The sequence below is a fragment of the Anomaloglossus baeobatrachus genome, chromosome 11, assembly GCF_048569485.1.
Source record: "Anomaloglossus baeobatrachus isolate aAnoBae1 chromosome 11, aAnoBae1.hap1, whole genome shotgun sequence".
In the NCBI taxonomy this organism is placed as follows: Eukaryota; Metazoa; Chordata; class Amphibia; order Anura; family Aromobatidae; genus Anomaloglossus; species Anomaloglossus baeobatrachus.
In genome coordinates, this window is record NC_134363.1 from 7,444,563 (window position 1) to 7,461,920 (window position 17,358).

Consider the following 17,358-nt stretch of genomic DNA (forward strand, 5'->3'; position numbering starts at 1 on the left):
AGCAGTTATATTCTTGTATATAGGGGCAGTATTATAGTAGTTATATTCTTGTATATAGGGGCAGTATTATAGTAGTTATATTCTTGTATATAGGGGGCAGTATTATAGTAGCTATATTCTTGTACATAGGAGCAGTATTATAGTAGTTATATTCTTGTATATAGGGGCAGTATTATAGTAGTTATATTCTTGTATATAGGGGCAGTATTATAGTAGTTATATTCTTGTATATAGGGGCAGTATTATAGTAGTTATATTCTTGTACATAGGGGCAGTATTATAGTAGTTATATTCTTGTATATAGGGGCAGTATTATAGTAGTTATATTCCTGTAAATAGAGACAGTATTATAGTAGCTATATTCCTGTACATAGAGACAGTATTATAGTAGTTATATTCTTGTACATAGGGGCAGTATTATAGTAGTTATATTCTTGTATATAGGAGCAGTATTATAGTAGTTATATTCTTGTACATAGGGGCAGTATTATAGTAGTTATATTCTTGTACATAGGGGCAGTATTATAGTAGTTATATTCTTGTACATAGGGGCAGTATTATAGTAGTTATATTCTTGTACATAGGGGCAGTATTATAGTAGTTATATTCTTGTACATAGGGGCAGTATTATAGTAGTTATATTCTTGTATATAGGAGCAGTATTATAGTAGTTATATTCTTGTACATAGGGGCAGTATTATAGTAGTTATATTCTTGTATATAGGAGCAGTATTATAGTAGTTATATTCTTGTACATAGGGGCAGTATTATAGTAGTTATATTCTTGTACATAGGGGGCAGTATTATAGTAGTTATATTCTTGTACATAGGGGCAGTATTATAGTAGTTATATTCTTGTACATAGAGGGCAGTATTATAGTAGTTATATTCTTGTACATAGGGGGCAGTATTATTTTCTCCTATGCAGCGCATTGCTCAGTAGGGGGGTGGTGGCTCTGTGCTGGTTATGTAGGTGACATTATCTCATGGATCTCTTTGTTGGTCGCTGGCGGTTTTCTTTGTTGGTCGCTGGCGGTTTTCTTTGTTGGTCGCTGGCGGTCCCCGTCGCTGACAGTAGTGATGCTGCGGACATCATGGCCCCTTCCCCCACTGTGGGGCTTGTTGCCGGGGTCTCCCGCCGGATCTCAGCGCCTCGTGCAGGAATAATAGGACGGGGGATTAGGAATTACCCGGCTTTTCCCGTGGTGCGATGCTGCTCTCTTCTGACCTGCGGAGGACACATTTTGGCCCCCAGTTGCCCCCAGTTGCAGGGACGGCTCCTCACTGGGATTCTGTGTGATCAGAGCTGGGAAAATGGCAGCAATCTGATGTGGGGGAGGCGTGGAGATCCAGGCGCCCCCTCACCCCAGAATATCACAAAGCCGCCCCTACTGCAGTGCTGGGATGGCGGCGCGCTCCGACACTGCAGAGCTGTTATGCAAGATTGCACACACTGTCCGCAGATCTGCTAATCCCCAATATCCCAGACCCCCCCCCCCCATCATCCACCGCTGTATACAGGGTGTGTGAGCGTCATAACACGGCAGCCGTGATCCCCCCGGCAGAGGACCGGCGGGGGGCGCTCTACACACAGCAGCCGTGATCCCCCCAGCAGAGGACCGGCGGGGGGCGCTCTACACACAGCAGCCGTGATCCCCTCCCCAGCAGAGGACCGGCGGGGGGCGCTCTACAGACAGCAGCCGTGATCCCCCCAGCAGAGGACCAGCGGGGGGCGCTCTACACACAGCAGCCGTGATCCCCCCGGCAGAGGACCGGCGGGGGGCGCTCTACACACAGCAGCCGTGATCCCCCCGGCAGAGGACCGGCGGGGGGCGCTCTACACACAGCAGCCGTGATCCCCCCAGCAGAGGACCGGCGGGGGGCGCTCTACACACAGCAGCCGTGATCCCCTCCCCAGCAGAGGACCGGCGGGGGGCGCTCTACAGACAGCAGCCGTGATCCGCCCCCAGCAGAGGACCAGCGGGGGGCGCTCTACAAACAGCAGCCGTGATCCCCCCAGCAGAGGACCGGCGGGGGGCGCTCTACACACAGCAGCCGTGATCCCCCCAGCAGAGGACCGGCGGGGGGCGCTCTACACACAGCAGCCGTGATCCCCCCAGCAGAGGACCAGCGGGGGGCGCTCTACACACAGCAGCCGTGATCCCCTCCCCAGCAGAGGACCAGCGGGGGGCGCTCTACACACAGCAGCCGTGATCCCCCAGCAGAGGACCAGCGGGGGGCGCTCTACACACAGCAGCCGTGATCCCCCAGCAGAGGACCAGCGGGGGGCGCTCTACACACAGCAGCCGTGATCCCCCAGCAGAGGACCGGCGGGGGGCGCTCTACAGGCCCGAGAGCGATCGGTGCGAACAACCTTCAGAAAATAGTGATAATACAGGACATTATTCATTAACCTGTGATAGAGCTGCTGTTTGTGCTGCAGAGCTGAACTCCATGTAAGAAGTCACAACCACAGTCAGAATGGAGCTCAGATCTCCGCCACCACATACCGGCCCCGACACCCGTCCATGGTCTGTGTGTTACCGTCCGTGTATCCGCGGAGAGGTCCCCCTCTTCAGTGTCAGTATCCCGCACCTCGAATGTTTATGCACTGAGGTCTGTGTAATAGGATCAGGTGACTCGTGCGCTGCTGGAAGCCCCATTTGGCCATGAATTGGGGGTGCACAGATAATTTCATCTATAGCGCCCGCATACGCTGTAGCGCTGTACAGCAGGAGCGTGCTGTGGTTTCTGGCTGTACTCTCCTATGCAGAAATATAAAACGGAGCAGCTGAGGATGGATATTATTATGCTGCACAAGCGGTATATATATATATACACACACACACAATATAATGCAGCGGTATATATATATACACACGACGTAATACAATATATACACAATAAAATGTGGCTACATATTTTACATATATATGCACACTCACTGCCTCCCCACCCATTCATTCTCAGGAGAGGACATGGTGGTGGCCCCCCAGGTGCAATGCAGGCTCCAGGTCATCCCTGCCCCCCTCCTTCTCATGGTGCCCCCCCCCCAGGTGCAGTGCAGGCTCCAGGTCCTCACTGCCCCCCTCCTTCTCATGGTGCCCCCCCAGGTGCAGTGCAGGCTCCAGGTCCTCCCTGCCCCCCTTATTCCTATGGTGGCCCCCCAGGTGCAGTGCAGGCTCCAGGTCCTCCCTGCCCCCCTCCTTCTCATGGTGGCCCCCCAGGTGCAGTGCAGGCTCCAGGTCCTCCCTGCCCCCCTCCTTCTCATGGTGCCCCCCAGGTGCAGTGCAGGCTCCAGGTCCTCCCTGCCCCCCTCCTTCTCATGGTGCCCCCCCAGGTGCAGTGCAGGCTCCAGGTCCTCCCTGCCCCCCTCCTTCTCATGGTGCCCCCCCAGATGCAGTGCAGGCTCCAGGTCCTCACTGCCCCCCTCCTTCTCATGGTGCCCCCCCAGGTGCAGTGCAGGCTCCAGGTCCTCCCTGCCCCCCTCCTTCTCATGGTGCCCCCCCAGGTGCAGTGCAGGCTCCAGGTCCTCACTGCCCCCCTCATTCTCATGGTGCCCCCCCAGGTGCAGTGCAGGCTCCAGGTCCTCCCTGCCCCCCTCCTTCTCATGGTGCCCCCCCCAGGTGCAGTGCAGGCTCCAGGTCCTCCCTGCCCCCCTCCTTCTCATGGTGCCCCCCCAGGTGCAGTGCAGGCTCCAGGTCCTCACTGCCCCCCTCCTTCTCATGGTGCCCCCCAGGTACAGTGCAGGCTCCAGGTCCTCCCTGCCCCCCTCCTTCTCATGGTGCCCCCCCAGGTGCAGTGCAGGCTCCAGGTCCTCCCTGCCCCCCTCATTCTCATGGTGCCCCCCAGGTGCAGTGCAGGCTCCAGGTCCTCCCTGCCCCCCTCCTTCTCATGGTTTCCCCCCCCCCAGGTACAGTGCAGGCTCCAGGTCCTCACTGCCCCCCTTCTTCTCATGGTGCCCCCCCAGGTGCAGTGCAGGCTCCAGGTCCTCACTGCCCCCCTTCTTCTCATGGTGCCCCCCCAGGTGCAGTGCAGGCTCCAGGTCCTCACTGCCCCCCTCCTTCTCATGGTGCCCCCCCAGGTGCAGTGCAGGCTCCAGGTCATCCCTGCCCCCCTCCTTCTCATGGTGCCCCCCCAGGTGCAGTGCAGGCTCCAGGTCCTCACTGCCCCCCTCCTTCTCATGGTGCCCCCCAGGTACAGTGCAGGCTCCAGGTCCTCCCTGCCCCCATCCTTCTCATGGTGCCCCCCCCGGTGCAGTGCAGGCTCCAGGTCCTCCCTGCCCCCCTCCTTCTCATGGTGCCCCCCCCCAGGTGCAGTGCAGGCTCCAGATCCTCACTGCCCCCCTCCTTCTCATGGTGCCCCCCAGGTACAGTGCAGGCTCCAGGTCCTCACTGCCCCCCTTCTTCTCATGGTGCCCCCCCAGGTGCAGTGCAGGCTCCAGGTCCTCCCTGCCCCCCTCCTTCTCATGCTGCCCCCCAGGTACAGTGCAGGCTCCAGGTCCTCCCTGCCCCCCTTATTCCCATGGTGGCCCCCCAGGTGCAGTGCAGGCTCCAGGTCCTCCCTGCCCCCCTCCTTCTCATGCTGCCCCCCAGGTACAGTGCAGGCTCCAGGTCCTCCCTGCCCCCCTTATTCCCATGGTGGCCCCCCAGGTGCAGTGCAGGCTCCAGGTCCTCCCTGCCCCCCTCCTTCTCATGGTGCCCCCCAGGTGCAGTGCAGGCTCCAGGTCCTCCCTGCCCCCCTCCTTCTCATGGTGCCCCCCAGGTGCAGTGCAGGCTCCAGGTCCTCCCTGCCCCCCTCCTTCTCATGGTGCCCCCCAGGTGCAGGCGGCCCCCAGTGTTGTGGTGAGGGGTGCCGGGCACACAGATAATGGCGGGCCCCCCTGTGCAGCGCGTCCTCCCCGTCTCCCCCAGTAGCGGCTCGTTCCCTGCCCTCTCATTTCTATGTCACTCCACCTCCCGCCCGTCTCTGCTCCCAGCAGCAGCAGCAGCCGCTGTCTCCTCTGCCGCTCCCTCCGGTAGGTTCTGTCTCCCCTTCACCCCTCTGCTACCTGCTTCTGGCCCCATCACCAGCGCCCACCCGTCCACCGAGCTGTCAATCATCCGTGCATGCAGCACCTCATCCTGCTCCACCTGCAGCCTCTGCTCCCCCGACAGCACCAGGTCGTATGTTACCCCCATGTAACCCCTTCCCCAGCCCCCCCGATGTACCTGCACCGAGCTGTCAATCATCCGTGCGTGCAGCACCTCATCCTGCTCCACCTGCAGCCTCTGCTCCCCCGACAGCACCAGGTCGTATGTTACCCCCATGTAACCCCTTCCCCAGCCCCCCCCCCCCCCGATGTACCTGCAACCGAGCTGTCAATCATCCGTGCATGCAGCACCTCATCCTGCTCCACCTGCAGCCTCTGCTCCCCCGACAGCACCAGGTCGTATGTTACCCCTATGTAACCCCTTCCCCAGCCCCCCCGATGTACCTGCACCGAGCTGTCAATCATCCGTGCATGCAGCACCTGATCCTGCTCCACCTGCAGCCTCTGCTCCCCCGACAGCACCAGGTCGTATGTTACCCCCATGTAACCCCTTCCCCAGCCCCCCCGATGCACCTGCACCGAGCTGTCAATCATCCGTGCATGCAGCACCTGATCCTGCTCCACCTGCAGCCTCTGCTCCCCCGACAGCACCAGGTCGTATGTTACCCCCATGTAACCCCTTCCCCAGCCCCCCCGATGCACCTGCACCGAGCTGTCAATCATCCGTGCATGCAGCACCTGATCCTGCTCCACCTGCAGCCTCTGCTCCCCCGACAGCACCAGGTCGTATGTTACCCCCATGTAACCCCTTCCCCAGCCCACCCGATGTACCTGCACCGAGCTGTCAATCATCCGTGCATGCAGCACCTGATCCTGCTCCACTTGCAGCCTCTGCTCCCCCCCAGACCACACCAGGTCCATGTACCCTCACCGCCCCCCTGTGCACCTGTAACCAATGCGTCTATCCACCTGTAGCCTAAAACCCTTGCACCCCTTCAATCAGACCCCTTCTCTGACCTCCTGCCCCTGTAAACGAGCTGTCAATCATCTGTGCTACACCTCAGCCTGCTCCTCCTGTAGCTCGAGCCCCCCTCACCTGAGACCTCCCAGCACACACCTGTAGCTGAGCTGCACCTCAGCCTGCTCCTCCTGCACCTCAGCCCGCTCCTGATCCCTGCATGCTGCACCCCAGCCTGCTCCTCCTGCACCTCATCCCTGCATGCTGCACCTCAGCCTGCTCCTCCTGCACCTCATCCCTGCATGCTGCACCTCAGCCTGCTCCTCCTGCACCTCATCCCTGCATGCTGCACCTCAGCCTGCTTCTCCTGCACTCTGCACCCCAGCCTGCTCCTCCTGCACCTCATTGCATGCTGCACCTCAGCCTGCTCCTGCTGCACCTCACCTCAGCCTGCTCCTTCTGCACGCTGCACCTCAGCCTGCTCCTTCTGCACGCTGCACCTCAGCCTGCGCCTCCTGCACGCTGCACCCCAGCCTGCTCCTTTTGCATGATGCACCTCAGCCTGGTCCTCCTGTACCTCATCCCTGTATGCTGCACCTCAGCCTGCTCCTCCTGCATGCTGCACCCCAGCCTGCTCCTTCTGCATGATGCACCTCAGCCTGGTCCTCCTGTACCTCATCCCTGTATGCTGCACCTCAGCCTGCTCCTCCTGCATGCTGCACCACAGCCTGCTCCTCCTGCACACTGCACCCCAGCCTGCTCCTCCTGCATGCTGCACCACAGCCTGCTCCTCCTGCACCTCAGCCTGCTCCTCCTGCACCTCACCTCAGCCTGCTCCTCCTGCACCCCAGCCTGCTCCTCCTGCACCTCACCTCAGCCTGCTCCTCCTGCACCCCAGCCTGCTCCTCCTGCACGCTGCACCTCAGCCTGCTCCTCCTGCACCTCAGCCTGCTCCTCCTGCACCACAAGCTGCTCCTCCTGCACGCTGCACCTCAGCCTGCTCCTCCTGCACCTCAGCCTGCTCCTCCTGCACCACAAGCTGCTCCTCCTGCACCTCAGCCTGCTCCTCCTGCACCACAAGCTGCTCCTCCTGCACCTCAGCCTGCTCCTCCTGCACGCTGCACCTCAGCCTGCTCCTCCTGCACCTCAGCCTGCTCCTCCTGCACCTCAGCCTGCTCCTCCTGCACCTCAGCCTGCTCCTCCTGCACCTCAGCCTGCTCCTCCTGCACCACAAGCTGCTCCTCCTGCACGCTGCACCTCAGCCTGCTCCTCCTGCACCTCAGCCTGCTCCTCCTGCACCACAAGCTGCTCCTCCTGCACCTCAGCCTGCTCCTCCTGCACGCTGCACCTCAGCCTGCTCCTCCTGCACCTCAGCCTGCTCCTCCTGCACGCTGCACCTCAGCCTGCTCCTCCTGCACCTCAGCCTGCTCCTCCTGCACGCTGCACCTCAGCCTGCTCCTCCCGCACTCCCTCTGTTTCGGGGTTCAGCACCATGGACGTCAGCCCTCCGTAGGCCCCATAATAATGAGCTTCTATTCTGTTCAGAGACCTGTGACTCCCCCCCATATCCTTAGTCCTGTCCTCTCGGGGGGCTGCCCTCACCCTATGTTGTGCAGGACCCCTTTAATCTTCCCCACTAAGATGCTGGTCTTTAGCCCCCACCCCAACTTTATTAATACCCCAGTAACCAGCAGTGCCCCCTCCTTAACCCTTCAGATCTGCGGAGCCCCCTCACACTGCTCAAAGACCCCACTCAGCAGCCCCCTCCTTCTAGAACAGGTGCCCCCCAAGAATGCCATCAGCTGCCCCCACTATTAACCCCTTCTGATCTGCAGAATTCCCAGCACTGGACTCCATGACTGACAGTGCGGCTCTGCAGACCCCCCCATATCCTGATATCCCCTTCTGACTGCCCGGCTGCTGTCCCCCCAGGTCCCCTCCGCACCCCCAGCCGGAGGATGTGATCGGGAGTCTCCGCGGTGAGTGATCAGCGTCCTCCGGAGTGGGCTGTGATCGGTGTCTGCGTCCCCCGGGGATCCCCAGTGTCACCATGTCCGAGGTTCTGCCCTTCAGCGAGGCCGAGCAGCGGGGGCACTACGCGGATGGAGGTGGGGACATGGCCGGACAGATCCCCCTCACCTGTCGCCTGCAGGACACTGGCAACTTCTATGGCAGCTCGGGACAGGGGGGCGGCAAGAGGCCCCCCAAACTCGGCCAGATTGGCCGCAGCAAGAGAGGTGGGTAACCCAACACTGGCATCCTGCCTGCACCCCATGTACCCCTCAATTGTCAGTGCACCCTAAACCTTCTGTTTCATGTACCCCGACCTCTAAACTGCATGCTGGTATTTTATATATCCCACTGTATGCATACCCCCTAACCTCCAGTGTGCAGCCCGCACTGCGCCCATGTACCCCTGAATCCTGCCTATCTACAGATCTCTTACATCCCAAATCTCTCACCCCCATATTACCATCATTTCTGTAAACCCCTCATCAGCCTCCTGCCCCCTTGTAGTATCCCGGGATATTACATATCATGTACCTCTAATTCCTATTATTGGGGGATTATCTGAACCCTATAATCAGTAAGCGAGGTATGGTTTTATTGTGTACTGTACATACCCCATAATCACTGATATCTACACCCCATAATATTAGCACCTGCACCTCATAATCACTGATATCTGCACCCCATAATATTACCGCATGCACCCCATAATCACTGATATCTGCACCCCATAATATTACCGACTGCACCCCATAATCACTGATATCTGCACCCCATAATATTACCGACTGCACCCCATAATCACTGATATCTACACCCCATAATATTACCAAATGCACCCCATAATCTCTGATATTTGCACCCCATAATATTACCAACTGCAGCCCATAATCACTGATATCTACACCCCATAATATTACCGCATGCACCCCATAATCTCTGATATCTGCACCCCATAATATTACCGACTGCACCCCATAATCACTGATATCTACACCCCATAATATTAGCACCTGCACCTCATAATCACTGATATCTGCACCCCATAATATTACCGACTGCACCCCATAATCACTGATATCTGTATCCCATAATATTACCGCATGCACCCCATAATATTACCACCTGCAGCCCATAATCACTGATATCTACACCCCATAATATTAGCACCTGCACCTCATAATCACTGATATCTACACCCCATAATATTACCGCCTGCACCCCATAATCTCTGATATCTGTATCCCATAATATTACCGCATGCACCCCATAATATTACCACCTGCACCCCATAATCACTGATATCTGCACCCCATAATATTACCGACTGCACCCCATAATCACTGATATCTGCACCCCATAATATTACCGACTGCACCCCATAATCACTGATATCTGCACCCCATAATATTACCGACTGCACCCCATAATCACTGATATCTACACCCCATAATATTACCAAATGCACCCCATAATCTCTGATATTTGCACCCCATAATATTACCGACTGCACCCCATAATCACTGATATCTACACCCCATAATATTACCAAATGCACCCCATAATCACTGATATCTACACGCCATAATATTACCGCATGCACCCCATAATCACTGATATCTACACCCCATAATATTACCAAATGCACCCCATAATCACTGATATCTACACGCCATAATATTACCGCATGCACCCCATAATCTCTGATATCTGCACCCCATAATATTACCGATTGCACCCCATAATCACTGATATCTGCACCCAATAATATTACCGCCTGCACCCCATAATCACTGATATCTACACCCCATAATATTACCGCATGCACCCCATAATCTCTGATATCTGCACCCCATAATATTACCGATTGCACCCCATAATCTCTGATATCTGCACCCAATAATATTACCGCCTGCACCCCATAATCACTGATATCTACACCCCATAATATTACCGCCTGCAGCCCATAATCACTGATATTTGCACCCCATAATATTACCGGGTGCACCCCATAATTACTGATATCTGGACCCCATAATATTACTCCCTGCACCCTATAATCAGTGAAATCTACATCCCATAATATTACCACATGCATTCCATAATCACTGATATCTGCACCCCATAATATTACTGCCTGCACCCCATAATATGACCGCATGCACCTCATTTTCACTTATGTCTGCACCCCATAATATTATCGTCTGTGCCCCATAATCATTGATATCTGCATGCTAGATATGATGTCATCGCCAGCTCCCCCTCCTTTCTGCTAGATATGATGTCATCGCCCAGCTCCCCCTCCTTTCTGCTAGATATGATGTCATCGCCCAGCTCCCCCTCCTTTCTGCTAGATATGATGTCATCGCCCAGCTCCCCCTCCTTTCTGCTAGATATGATGTCATCGCCCAGCTCCCCCTCCTTTCTGCTAGATATGATGTCATCGCCCAGCTCCCCCTCCTTTCTGCTAGATATGATGTCATCGCCCAGCTCCCCCTCCTTTCTGCTAGATATGATGTCATCGCCCAGCTCCCCCTCCTTTCTGCTAGATATGATGTCATCGCCCAGCTCCCCCTCCTTTCTGCTAGATATGATGTCATCGCCCAGCTCCCCCTCCTTTCTGCTAGATATGATGTCATCGCCCAGCTCCCCCTCCTTTCTGCTAGATATGATGTCATCGCCCAGCTCCCCCTCCTTTCTGCTAGATATGATGTCATCGCCCAGCTCCCCCTCCTTTCTGCTAGATATGATGTCATCGCCAGCTCCCCCTCCTTTCTGCTGGATATGATGTCATCGCCAGCTCCCCCTCCTTTCCGCTGGATATGATGTCATCACCCAGCTCCCCCTCCTTTCTGCTAGATTTGATGTCATCGCCCAGCTCCCCCTCCTTTCCGCTAGATATGATGTCATCGCTCAGCTCCCCCTCCTTTCCGCTGGATATGATGTCATCGCCCAGCTCCCCCCACCTTCCCTCCTTTCCGCTTATTATGATGTCATCGCCCAGCTCCCCCACCTTCCCTCCTTTCCGTTGGATATGATGACATCGCCCAGCTCCCCCTCCTTTCCGTTGGATATGATGACATCGCCCAGCTCCGCCACCTTCCCTCCTTTCCGCTAGATATGATGTCATCGCCCAGCTCCCCCACCTTCCCTCCTTTCCGCTTATTATGATGTCATCGCCCAGCTCCCCCACCTTCCCTCCTTTCCGTTGGATATGATGTCATCGCCCAGCTCCCCCTCCTTTCCGTTGGATATGATGACATCGCCCAGCTCCGCCACCTTCCCTCCTTTCCGCTAGATATGATGTCATCGCCCAGCTCTCCCTCCTTTCCGCTAGATATGATGTCATCGCCCAGCTCCCCCTCCTTCCCTCCTTTCTGCTAGATATGATGTCATCGCCAGCTCCCCCTCCTTTCCGCTGGATATGATGTCATCGCTCAGCTCCCGCTCCTTTCCGCTGGATATGATGTCATCGCCCAGCTCCCCCTCCTTTCCGCTGAATATGATGTCATCGCCCAGCTCCTCCTCCTTTCCGCTGGATATGATGTCATCGCTCAGCAACCCCTCCTTTTACACTGGATATGATGCCATTGCCCCGCTCCCCCTCCTTCTCTCCTTTCCGCTAGATATGATGTCATCGCCCAGCTCCCCCTCCTTTCCCTGGATATGATGTCATCGCCCAGCTCCCCCTCCTTTCCCTGGATATGATGTCATCGCCCAGCTCCCCCTCCTTTCCCTGGATATGATGTCATCGCCCAGCTCCCCCTCCTTTCCCTGGATATGATGTCATCGCCCAGCTCCCCCTCCTTTCCCTGGATATGATGTCATCGCCCAGCTCCCCCTCCTTTCCCTGGATATGATGTCATCGCCCAGCTCCCCCACCTTCCCTCCTTTCCGCTAGATATGATGTCATCGCCCAGCTCCCCCACCTTCCCTCCTTTCCGCTGGATATGATGTCATCTCCCAGCTCCCCCCACCTTTCCTCCTTTCCGCTGGATATGATGTCATCTCCCAGCTCCCCCCACCTTCCCTCCTTTCCGCTGGATATGATGTCATCGCCAGCTCCCCCTCCTTTCTCCTAGATATGATGTCATCGCCCAGCTCCCCCTCCTTTCTGCTGGATATGATGTCATCGCCAGCTCCCCCTCCTTTCTCCTAGATATGATGTCATCGCCCAGCTCCCCCTCCTTTCTGCTAGATATGATGTCATCGCCCAGCTCCCCCTCCTTTCTGCTAGATATGATGTCATCGCCCAGCTCCCCCTCCTTTCTGCTAGATATGATGTCATCGCCCAGCTCCCCCTCCTTTCTGCTAGATATGATGTCATCGCCCAGCTCCCCCTCCTTTCTGCTAGATATGATGTCATCGCCAGCTCCCCCTCCTTTCTGCTGGATATGATGTCATCGCCAGCTCCCCCTCCTTTCCGCTGGATATGATGTCATCGCTCAGCTCCCCCTCCTTTCCGCTGGATATGATGTCATCACCCAGCTCCCCCTCCTTTCTGCTAGATTTGATGTCATCGCCCAGCTCCCCCTCCTTTCCGCTAGATATGATGTCATCGCTCAGCTCCCCCTCCTTTCCGCTGGATATGATGTCATCGCCCAGCTCCCCCCACCTTCCCTCCTTTCCGCTTATTATGATGTCATCGCCCAGCTCCCCCACCTTCCCTCCTTTCCGTTGGATATGATGACATCGCCCAGCTCCCCCTCCTTTCCGTTGGATATGATGACATCGCCCAGCTCCGCCACCTTCCCTCCTTTCCGCTAGATATGATGTCATCGCCCAGCTCCCCCACCTTCCCTCCTTTCCGCTTATTATGATGTCATCGCCCAGCTCCCCCACCTTCCCTCCTTTCCGTTGGATATGATGTCATCGCCCAGCTCCCCCTCCTTTCCGTTGGATATGATGACATCGCCCAGCTCCGCCACCTTCCCTCCTTTCCGCTAGATATGATGTCATCGCCCAGCTCTCCCTCCTTTCCGCTAGATATGATGTCATCGCCCAGCTCCCCCTCCTTCCCTCCTTTCTGCTAGATATGATGTCATCGCCAGCTCCCCCTCCTTTCCGCTGGATATGATGTCATCGCTCAGCTCCCGCTCCTTTCCGCTGGATATGATGTCATCGCCCAGCTCCCCCTCCTTTCCGCTGAATATGATGTCATCGCCCAGCTCCTCCTCCTTTACGCTGGATATGATGTCATCGCTCAGCAACCCCTCCTTTTACACTGGATATGATGCCATTGCCCCGCTCCCCCTCCTTCTCTCCTTTCCGCTAGATATGATGTCATCGCCCAGCTCCCCCCACCTTCCCTCCTTTCTGCTAGATATGATGTCATCGCCAGCTCCCCCTCCTTTCTGCTAGATATGATGTCATCGCCCAACTCCCCCTCCTTTCCGCTGGATATGATGTCATCGCCCAGCTCCCCCTCCTTTCCCTGGATATGATGTCATCGCCCAGCTCCCCCTCCTTTCCCTGGATATGATGTCATCGCCCAGCTCCCCCTCCTTTCCCTGGATATGATGTCATCGCCCAGCTCCCCCTCCTTTCCCTGGATATGATGTCATCGCCCAGCTCCCCCTCCTTTCCCTGGATATGATGTCATCGCCCAGCTCCCCCTCCTTTCCCTGGATATGATGTCATCGCCCAGCTCCCCCACCTTCCCTCCTTTCCGCTAGATATGATGTCATCGCCCAGCTCCCCCACCTTCCCTCCTTTCCGCTGGATATGATGTCATCTCCCAGCTCCCCCCACCTTCCCTCCTTTCCGCTGGATATGATGTCATCTCCCAGCTCCCCCCACCTTCCCTCCTTTCCGCTGGATATGATGTCATCGCCAGCTCCCCCTCCTTTCTCCTAGATATGATGTCATCGCCCAGCTCCCCCTCCTTTCTGCTGGATATGATGTCATCGCCAGCTCCCCCTCCTTTCTCCTAGATATGATGTCATCGCCAGCTCCCCCTCCTTTCTGCTAGATATGATGTCATCGCCAGCTCCCCCTCCTTTCCGCTGGATATGATGTCATCGCTCAGCTCCCCCTCCTTTCCGCTGGATATGATGTCATCGCCAGCTCCCCCTCCTTTCTGCTAGATATGATGTCATCGCCAGCTCCCCCTCCTTTCTGCTAGATATGATGTCATCGCCAGCTCCCCCTCCTTTCAGCTGGATATGATGTCATCGCCCAGCTCCCCCTCCTTTCTGCTAGATATGATGTCATCGCCCAGCTCCCCCTCCTTTCTGCTGGATATGATGTCATCGCCCAGCTCCCCCTCCTTTCTGCTAGATATGATGTCATCGCCAGCTCCCCCTCCTTTCCGCTGGATATGATGTCATCTCCCAGCTCCCCCCACCTTCCCTCCTTTCCGCTGGATATGATGTCATCTCCCAGCTCCCCCCACCTTCCCTCCTTTCCGCTGGATATGATGTCATCGCCAGCTCCCCCTCCTTTCTCCTAGATATGATGTCATCGCCCAGCTCCCCCTCCTTTCTGCTGGATATGATGTCATCGCCCAGCTCCCCCTCCTTTCTGCTAGATATGATGTCATCGCCAGCTCCTCCTCCTTTCCGCTGGATATGATGTCATCGCTCAGCTCCCCCTCCTTTCCGCTGGATATGATGTCATCGCCAGCTCCCCCTCCTTTCTGCTAGATATGATGTCATCGCCAGCTCCCCCTCCTTTCTGCTAGATATGATGTCATCGCCCAGCTCCCCCTCCTTTCTGCTAGATATGATGTCATCGCCCAGCTACCCCTCCTTTCCCTGGATATGATGTCATCGCCCAGCTCCCCCTCCTTTCTGCTGGATATGATGTCATCGCCCAGCTCCCCCACCTTCCCTCCTTTCCGCTAGATATGATGTCATCGCCCAGCTCCCCCACCTTCCCTCCTTTACGCTGGATATGATGTCATCTCCCAGCTACCCCCACCTTCCCTCCTTTCCGCTGGATATGATGTCATCTCCCAGCTCCCCCCACCTTCCCTCCTTTCCGCTGGATATGATGTCATCGCCAGCTCCCCCTCCTTTCTCCTAGATATGATGTCATCGCCCAGCTCCCCCTCCTTTCTGCTGGATATGATGTCATCGCCAGCTCCCCCTCCTTTCCGCTGGATATGATGTCATCGCCAGCTCCCCCTCCTTTCTGCTAGATATGATGTCATCGCCAGCTCCCCCTCCTTTCTGCTAGATATGATGTCATCGCCAGCTCCCCCTCCTTTCTGCTAGATATGATGTCATCGCCCAGCTCCCCCTCCTTTCTGCTAGATATGATGTCATCGCCCAGCTCCCCCTCCTTTCTGCTAGATATGATGTCATCGCTTAGCTCCCCCTCCTTTCTCCTAGATATGATGTCATCGCCCAGCTCCCCCTCCTTTCTGCTAGATATGATGTCATCGCCCAGCTCCCCCTCCTTTCTCCTAGATATGATGTCATCGCCCAGCTCCCCCTCCTTTCTCCTAGATATGATGTCGTCGCCCAGCTCCCCCTCCTTTCTCCTAGATATGATGTCATCGCCCAGCTCCCCCTCCTTTCCGCTGGATATGATGTCGTCGCCCAGCTCCCCCTCCTTTCTCCTAGATATGATGTCGTCGCTCAGCTCCCCCTCCTTTCCGCTGGATATGATGTCATCGCCCAGCTCCCCCTCCTTTCCGCTGGATATGATGTCATCGTCCAGCTCCCCCTCCTTTCCGCTGGATATGATGTCATCGCCAGCTCCCCCTCCTTTCCGCTGGATATGATGTCATCGCCAGCTCCCCCTCCTTTCCGCTGGATATGATGTCATCGCCCAGCTCCCCCTCCTTTCCGCTGGATATGATGTCATCGCCCAGCTCCCCCTCCTTTCCGCTGGATATGATGTCATCGCCCAGCTCCCCCTCCTTTCCGCTGGATATGATGTCATCGCCCAGCTCCCCCTCCTTTCCGCTGGATATGATGTGGTAATAGTTGTGGCTGGTGCCGCGTGGCATCGGTGGGCCGCGTCTGACGTCGGATACTTTGTTTTTCCTCGTGGCCCTCACTCTGCGCTTCTCTTTGCAGTGGTGATAGAAGACGAGCGGATCGAGGCCGTTCTCACGATGTCCGAGAAAGCCCCTCCAGCCGTCTAAATCCCCCCGAATCGTCAAGGATCCCAATGACCCACGCAACAACCCCACAACCCGGATCAGCGGCTGCCATCAACATCACCACTCATCCGGATCATCGCAAGACTCCACCGCGGGGGAGGGGCAACGAGACGTGACATGTATATCCAGACGAGAGGGATACGGACCCCGGCCTCCCGGCAGCAGCTGAGCCTAGGTCACCCCCACCATCACCATCATTTGGGGGGAGCAGCAAAAAGCGGCCATTACCGTATAGTCTATGACGGATTCCGTCTAACATCCAATTATCTTCGGCGTCAAATTAATGTCGATCCAGGCTGCGACCAGCACTACTTCCGGATTATTTCCTGTGGATTACGCCCCCATAATTTGTCGCCTGTGCGGATGGCGGCTGTAGTGGGGCAAAGTGAGTATGACGTTGGCTTTGGATAAAAAAAAAACACAAAAAACTTTTCTTTTCTTTTTTTTTTTTCATATTTTAACTTAAAAATTAAGGCCAAATTCTTCAGCCCCCCAGGACCAATGACCACGGCACACATAATGGCAATACCACGTGTCACAAATCTCAAAAACTCCCTAAAAATATGTTTTTATTTTTTGTTCTTCATTTTTTTGCTCAAAATTTACCTTTTTTTATTTTTTTCTTAACTTATTGATGGGATTTTTTTGCTGGCGCCTTGAAGGGCCCAGTAAGTGATGTGAAGGGTTGTAACGCCCCTATAGATTCCCCCTAAAAGAGGTGAACGTGTTCCCATCACTCCCGTCAGAATGAGCTCACTGTCAGTTTCTCCGTTAACTCACTGCAGCCAGCAATAGACACAAAGGCTGTATAATGAATGGGCCCCAAATGTGGACACCCCTTATACTGCGGCCAGATGGAGCAGCCATATAACCGTGACACGCCAATATACACCACCGTAATAATCAAAATGTGGGCCTATATGTGTGGGTTGGTTATCCCATCTATCTCTGCGGACAGCCATTTGTATTCCTTCTTCGTCAGCTGCTGCACAGAACCATACGGTCAGTTTGTCAGCTGCTGCACAGATCTGTACGGTCAGTTGGTCAGCTGCTGCACAGATCCGTACGGTCAGTTTGTCAGCTGCTGCACAGAACCGTACGGTCAGTTGGTCAGCTGCTGCACAGATCTGTACGGTCAGTTTGTCAGCTGCTGCACAGAACCGTACGGTCAGTTTGTCAGCTGCTGCACAGAACCGTACGGTCAGTTTCGTCAACTGCTGCACAGATCTGTACGGTCAGTTTGTC

The 17,358-nt window shown here is 55.7% G+C and overlaps 1 protein-coding gene across 1 annotated transcript; it reads left to right on the plus strand.

Annotated features, from left to right (window-relative positions):
- Nucleotides 1-4,924: 4,924 nt before the first annotated feature.
- On the plus strand, nt 4,925-17,088 carry LOC142256516 (calcium/calmodulin-dependent protein kinase II inhibitor 1-like). The gene is made up of 3 exons (XM_075328245.1): nt 4,925-5,017; nt 7,923-8,227; nt 16,028-17,088. Exons 2-3 carry the CDS (start codon nt 8,041-8,043, stop codon nt 16,093-16,095), a joined length of 255 nt encoding a protein of 84 aa, XP_075184360.1. The 5' UTR covers nt 4,925-5,017; nt 7,923-8,040; the 3' UTR covers nt 16,096-17,088.
- Nucleotides 17,089-17,358: the final 270 nt, after the last annotated feature.